Raw genomic sequence first — 7092 nt, forward strand, 5'->3', positions numbered from 1 at the left:
ACTTTTTTCGATGTGCTATACTATGACGTTTTTATGACTTTTTTCGCTGTGCTATACTATGACTATTTTCGATGTGCTATACTATGACTATTTTAGATGTGCTATACTATGACTATTTTCCATGCGCTATACTATGACTTCATTACTTTTTTTCGATGCGCTATACTATAACTTTTTTCGATGTGCTATACTATGACTTTTTTCGATGTGCTATACTAGGACTTTTTTTCCATGTGCTATACTATGACTTTTTTCGATGTGCTCTACTATGAATTTTTTCGATGTGCTATACTATGACTTTTTTCGATGTGCTCTACTATGAATTTTTTTCGATATACTATACTATGACATTTTTTTCCAGTGTTTCCAATATATGACATTTTTTTTCTCTCATTTTGACATACCATACCGTGACATTTTTTCAACATGCTATACTATGACAAATTTTTCAACATACTATAATGTGACATTTTTACATGACATCCAAAAGTGAATTACATCTGCTTTTGTAATACAAAGTGGATATTGATGTTCTGTCTGGTCAGGCTGGGCATCTCCTCCGCCCGCCCTGCGCTCCGGAGCATCCTGTGACCTTCACAAGGTCAGTCAGTCAGTAGAGGCTCATTTTTTTAGACATATAAAACAATGACTTTTTTCCACTTTTTTCGATATACTATGATTTTCTTTTGACATACTATACTATACCAGGGTACAAGCGTCTGAAATGGATTCCCTTTGGAGGGCGGCTGGCGTCTTGAGGAAGAACCAGGACTAGGTGGAGAGACGTCCAGCTGGGAGGAGGCCTCGGGGAAGACCCAGGACTAGGTGGAGGGACGTCCAGCTGGGAGGAGGCCTCGGGGAAGACGCAGGACTAGGTGGAGGGATTATATCTCCAACCTGGCCTGGGAACGCCTCGGGATCCCCCAGTCAGAGCTGGTTGATGTGGCTCGGGAAAGGGAGGTTTAGGATGCTATAAACATTTTTTTGACATGCTATACTATGACTTATTTCAACTTACTATATTATGACCTTTACCCCTTTTTTCCGACATACTAACCAACCTATGACTGTTTTAAAAGACATAGTATAGTATGTTGAAAAATTCAAAGTAAGGCGTGTTAAAAAAAAGTCATAGTATGTCAAAAAAAGTGGCTAAAAATTCAAAAAGTCAAAGTATAGCATGTTATAAAAAGCCATCGTATGGTATGTTAAAAAAGTAATAAAAAGAATAGTAATTAGGAAAATAAAAGGAAAAATAGTTATATCAAAGTATGTCAAAAAAAGTCAAAATGTAAAAAAAAGTCATAGTATAGTACATTGCTAAGTTATATAATGCATGGTATAGTATATGAAAAAAAAAAAATACTAGTTGACATACTTTACTATGACTTTTTCCAATATAATACGCAGAAAAGCCAGAAAAAAATCAAGGTTTCTGATGACTAAATTTCTGTCAACATGTTTTTTTTTAGTCCAAACTAACAATACAATAATTGTCTGATGACTGCAACCTTAAAATAGCAGTGAGGGATTTTTTTAGGCAAAATTGGCTTAGCTTAGCTCTGTGAATAACACAAACCGAGAGGCCGCCTGAAACAATGTTTTATTTATTCAAATCGCATAGAAAAAACACCAACAACTTCAGCTCTGTGCAGCGGTGTTTCTCAAACTCGGCAGAAAAAAGAAGATAAGACAGTAAATTAGCAAACGTAAGGCACTGAATCTCTAGATTTGAGTTGTTCAAAATGTGGCGAGAGAAAGAAAAATAAACCCCAGTACTGAAGAAAAATAAGACAAATACACACAAGGTACGACGAGACACAGTCGATTAAAAAGACTATTTGGTGTCTGACTGTCCCACACCAGACTCCCATGCACACGGCGGTGCTTTTAAAGCAGCACCGCCCTCTTAAAGCTGTTCTCAAATTAGATTTCACGAGAATAAATCCGATTTTTTGCCGATATAATTCTTTGTTTTTAGCTCGAGCTGCTAACTGATGCTTAAAAGAAATGCTCAGTTAACTTGGTTGACGCTTCTTTTTGCTGAAATGTGCTTACATTTCCAAAGCTTCGTGGACACGCTAAACTCTCCGTTGCTGCGTTTAAAGGATGCTAAAGAGTCCGAAATTTGGCTATTAAAGATATATTTTTGGAAATATTGTTGAATGAGAAAACGGAGTCCACGTACGATGAATATGAAGCTATGACAGGAACAAGGCTAAAGCTCTATCCAAAGGTAGAAAGAATAAGTTACTTTAGTTACTTTTCAGCAGAGCCGAGCTAGCGGTTTCCTGCCGTCTCAAGCCTTCATGCTAAGCTAAGTCGCTGCTAGCTGTAGCTTCATATTTAGCATCCAGACATACGATTGATTCAAATATTCTCATCTAACTCCCAGCAAGGAGAAAAAAAACAAAAACAAATCCTCTTCCAGTGTCCTCTAATCTTATTGGCTGGGAGCTAGTATCCTCTCTCCCGGCCCCTCCCCCTGTGGGAGGAGTTAAACTGCACGTAGTTTAGCCCCGCCCCCGCCTCACCTCCTTGCCTCCGTCTGTGGGCTCCCCTCCCTGAATCATGGCCCCCCCTCCCTCTCCCGCCTCTGTAGCCCTTCCTTTGCCCTCTGGGGTTAAAGGTCGGCGGTCTGAACCCCGGCGACTCCTCCCAGTCGTCCTCCGTGCTGCAGCCCACGGACAGGGAGTCCGCCATGGCAACGGTCGCCAGGTAACCGTCCGACGGCGCCAGCGAGACGTACGCGCCGGCGTGATTGGGTTGTTTTCGATGGCCCCGGTAACCGCGGCCGGGGCTGCTGTCGCCACCGTGGACGGCCGTCTTGGAGACGATGTCGTACGGCGTCGGCGAGGCGGGGCAGCTGCCGGGCTTCATGGTTGCCATGGGAACATTCGTGACGTCGGTGTTTGAAACCAGCTTCATCTGAGAGGAGAGAGACTCGATTTACCACGAAAAAATGTTACGTTATGGAATTTTTTACACATACTCATTAGTACAATATGACATTTACCCACTTGTTTTCCAACACACTCGAGATTTACTACAGCTACATTTAAATGTCGGACGTCAACTTTTAGTCTTTTAGAGCCAGGAGTGACCATTTTAGGACAAAAGGGCGGAGCTGGAGAGGATGACGCCGTTAAAGGGAAACTACGCAGCTTTTTTCCCGCTTAATTATCCTAAACAACAACAACAACAACAGCAGCAATTGAGAATTTCACACTATCGACATGGTTGAGACGGCAAAAAAGAAGAATGTAGCAAGGAAAGCATCGTCGGATGAACAGAGAGAGAGAGAGAGAGAGAGAGAGAGAGAGAGAGAGAGAGAGAGAGAGAGAGAGAGAGAGAGAGAGAGAGAGAGAGAGAGAGAGAGAGAAACGGCAGACTGAACCGGGGGGGGGGTCCTCTATAGAGAAACCAGAGAAAGTGAGAAAATCGCAAAGAAATGGCCAAAACTCCATTAAGCCAGTGCCTGTAAGGTTTCAACGGTGCTAATCTTAACGTTAAAAAGGGGAAATCTCCGATCTTCAGCCCTTCTGGAGAGGCATCCAGGGGAGTTTTGCATGAGGGTAAACGCGGAAAAGTCCGACAGCAAAGTCTGCGCTTGGTTAAGATTCTCATTGTCAGATTAAGATTTTGATTTATTTGATAAGGACTATTCACAATAAATCAACATTTCTATGAAAGCGCCAGCGTTAGCCTGACGGCTAGTTTTCAACTGTAGTCCTAGGTACCCAGCATGCACGTCTTTGTGTTGGCAGGAAACCGGAGCACCCGGAGGAAACCCACGCAAACACGGGGCCAACATGGAACTCCACATAGAAAGACCCGGGACCCCGGGCCCGGGACCAGGGTCCAGACCGGGGATCAAACTCTGCAGGGCCAACTTGCTTCGAGGCAGCAGTGCTAATCTCTGAGTTAACATCCCCAACAACAAATGACTATGGAAGTAGTTGTACCTGTAGTACCATGAGTACACACAGTGTGTGTGTGTGTGTGTGTGTGTGTGTGTGTGTGTGTATGTCGTACAATGGGTGTGTTGTTGAGTGGGGGGTCCACCAGCAGCACCATTTTGGTAGAACTGTCTCCCAGTTCGTTCTTGAGGGCTGATGGGAAAGAAAAAAAACAACAACTTCATATTCAAAGTTTCAATGACAAATATTGTACGTGGCTCTCAGCTTGGAATTTAAGGCCTTCATTACCCAGAAACCCTTTCTGCCATCAGAAAGTAATTTACCCACAAAAAAAGGCACGACTTGGTGGATTGACAACAACCGTCTACGTACCGAAACCAGGTCCCATCCCGGTTCGGTTGTTGGTAGCATTATCCACGTTAGCAGCAGCAGCAGGACTCTCCAGACCGGCGCCTCGGCCCGGCATGGCGTCCCCGTTGGTGGGCTGACGCTGCTCCAGCGCCCCCTGGCCCCCCTGGAGCTCCTCATGGTTCGGCGAAGACTGGTATCCCATTGAGGAGGGTGGGTACAGCGGGTACAGGTGCCCCTGGGCCTGACCAGGGTGGTAGCCCTGAGACAAGGGTGGGGAAGCCAGATACGATGGACTTTGGCTATGGTATCCGACCGAGTAGTTGGGGTTTCTGGGAGGGGCCATCTGGTGCTGTTGCCAGGAGACCCTGTGAGATGGGGGCTGATTGACAGGGTACCCGGCCTGATTAAAGGAGGGGTCACCGGGATGCAGGGGCTCAGCGGGCAGGGCCTGGTGGTCGTACTGGGGAGGCATTGACGCGGACGTCGGAGGGTACGGGGTGTACTCGTCCTGGTGCCTGGAGGGAGGGTACTGGGGGGGAGGGGACGGGGAGCGGGAGGGGAGCTTGGGGTGTAAGGTGTGGGCCTGCTGCAGGGGGAGCAGGTACATGTAGGGGGGGTACATGGGCATGGAGTACGCCTGGAGAGAGGAGCAGAAGCAGGGATGAATACCAACACACTGGGTGACTCCCCGATGTGAGGAGAGGGCAGAGTGGAGTCGTGCACGCTCAGATTTAAACAGTTTACGACATAACTGCCATCCTCAAGTTTGGGAGATCCATGAAATGATGAAGTTCTCTCATTACAAACAGGGCCCGTCGTGTGTGTAGAGCCAGCGTATTTTACCATGTAAATATTAGAACTCTAAAGCTTTTATTGTGAAGTGTATGCGGACTCTCGGGTGACGCTGCAGTTCTTACCTTGACACCCAAGTTGAAGAAAAACTTCAAGATGTTGAGATCTGCAGAGAAAGACACATTAAGCATCTCAGCTTCTGGGTAAATGTGACCTTGTGTACATTTTATACACACTAATAATCGACAAAATCATCATCAGATTTATGATAATAAAACCTATTTCCTATGGGTATTATTATTTAATCTATGTATGTAAGTCTATCTTGTCTAGCCAAAGGATTTCTTCACATTGTAAACTGTATTTAACTGTATTTCTTTTTTTAATATACAGTGAGGACAATAAGTATTTGAACATCCTGCTTTTTTGAAAGTTCTCCCACTTAGAAATCATGGAGGGTCTGAAATTGTCCTCGTAGGTGCATGTCCACTGTGAGAGACATAATCTAAAACAAAAATATGGGGTGGACAGGTGTCTTTATGCTGCTAACGACCTCAAACAGGTGTATCTAATATCTAAAATTAGGATAATAAATGGAGGGGGGGAGGTGGACACTTTGAAGACAGACTATCAGGTCTTTGAGGGTCAGAATTCTAGTTGATAGACAGGTGTTCAAATACTTATTTCCACCTGTATCACACAAATAAATAGTTAAAAAATCATACATTGTGATTTCTGGATGTCTTTTTTTAGATTATGTCTCCCCCAGTGGACATGTCTCTCACAGTGGACATGTCTCTCACAGTGGACGTGCACCTACGATGATAATTTCAGTCCCTACATGATTTCTAAGTGGGAGAACATGCAAAATAGCAGGGTGTTCAAATACTTATTTCCTCACTGTGTATCGGCCGATATATCGGAATATTTGATTTAAATAACCAAATACTTGCATCGATATTGACCTTAGAAATTGGTCGGGCTCTGGTCTGAACTGTGTCCGACTGTGAGACTATTCGGGGGTCACCCCCTAAACAACTGTCCTACTAATCTTGTCCAGCTCACCTGGCGGCAGGTCCTGCCCCGATTTGCTGGAGGAGAAGGTCGGAGTCGGAGCGACTTCGCCCTTCTCCCCCTGGGGGAACCCGGGGTACAGGGGGTCCTGGTAGAGCTGGGACAGCTGCTGCAGAGGGACCGCTCCGGGGATGGACGGGTGGTGATGGGGCGGAGCAGCCTGCAGCTGAGGGTGGTGAGCGGGGGGCGGAGGAGGGTGAGCCGGAGACTCGGGGTGAGGCTGAGGGGCCTCCGTTTGGTTCTGAGTGATGGAGGAGTGGGTACGGGGAGAGGGATGGGAGGTGGAGAGAGAGAGGGAGGGATGTGGGACTTGGGAGGGGTGAGGAGGCGTCCGGACGTGGAGGTGAGGATGGGTGACAGGAGGCTGCAGAGAGGCCGGGACAGGAACTGAGGTCTGGGAGGGGAGGGGGTACGAAGCTGCTGGAGTGGAGTGAGAGGACTGGGCCTGGGCCACCACGGACTGGGTCTGTGAGGGGTACTGGGACTGTGAAGGGTACTGGGACTGTGAAGAGTATTGGGACTGGGCCTGTGAAGGGTATTGGGACTGGGCCTGTGAAGGGTATTGGGACTGGGCCTGTGTAGGGTACTGGGACTGGGCCTGTGAGGGGTACTGGGAGTGGAGGTGGGAGATAGAGCACTGAGGGAAGGAGGGCGGGACAACAGACGTCTGGGTCTGTGGCAGAGAGGCCACTTCAGAGTGGGACTGAGGCTGGAGCTGTTGATAACAGGAGTGGGCCTCGTTCTGCCTCTGGGGCGTCAGGTTCTGGGTCTTTTGCAGCAGAGAAGGCTGGGTCTGGGAAACCGAGACGGGGCTCTGGTTTGGGGGCAGAGACCTGTGAGGTTGAATCTGCGACAGCGAGGCCTGGCTCTGGAAGGTCTGCGATGCAGTCTGAGTAGCTCCAGGATCTGGCAAAGAAACTAGAGGGAGCGAGAGAGGGGGGGGGGGGGGGGGGGG

The 7092-nt window shown here is 47.2% G+C and overlaps 1 protein-coding gene across 1 annotated transcript in view; it reads right to left on the reverse strand.

Annotated features, from left to right (window-relative positions):
• Window positions 1-2310: 2310 nt before the first annotated feature.
• otud4 (OTU deubiquitinase 4) overlaps window positions 2311-7092 on the reverse strand; it is a 15797-nt gene continuing 11015 nt past the window's right edge. The window contains exons 13-17 of the mRNA XM_034857328.1: window positions 6129-7065; window positions 5189-5229; window positions 4293-4908; window positions 4036-4112; window positions 2311-2928 (exon numbers count right to left, since the gene is read on the reverse strand). Coding sequence (XP_034713219.1) covers window positions 2458-2928; window positions 4036-4112; window positions 4293-4908; window positions 5189-5229; window positions 6129-7065 — 2142 coding nt within the window. The 3' untranslated portion in view covers window positions 2311-2457. The remainder of the gene's footprint in view (window positions 2929-4035; window positions 4113-4292; window positions 4909-5188; window positions 5230-6128; window positions 7066-7092) is intronic.

The sequence above is a fragment of the Etheostoma cragini genome, chromosome 19 (assembly GCF_013103735.1).
Source record: "Etheostoma cragini isolate CJK2018 chromosome 19, CSU_Ecrag_1.0, whole genome shotgun sequence".
Classification (NCBI taxonomy): domain Eukaryota; kingdom Metazoa; phylum Chordata; class Actinopteri; order Perciformes; family Percidae; genus Etheostoma; species Etheostoma cragini.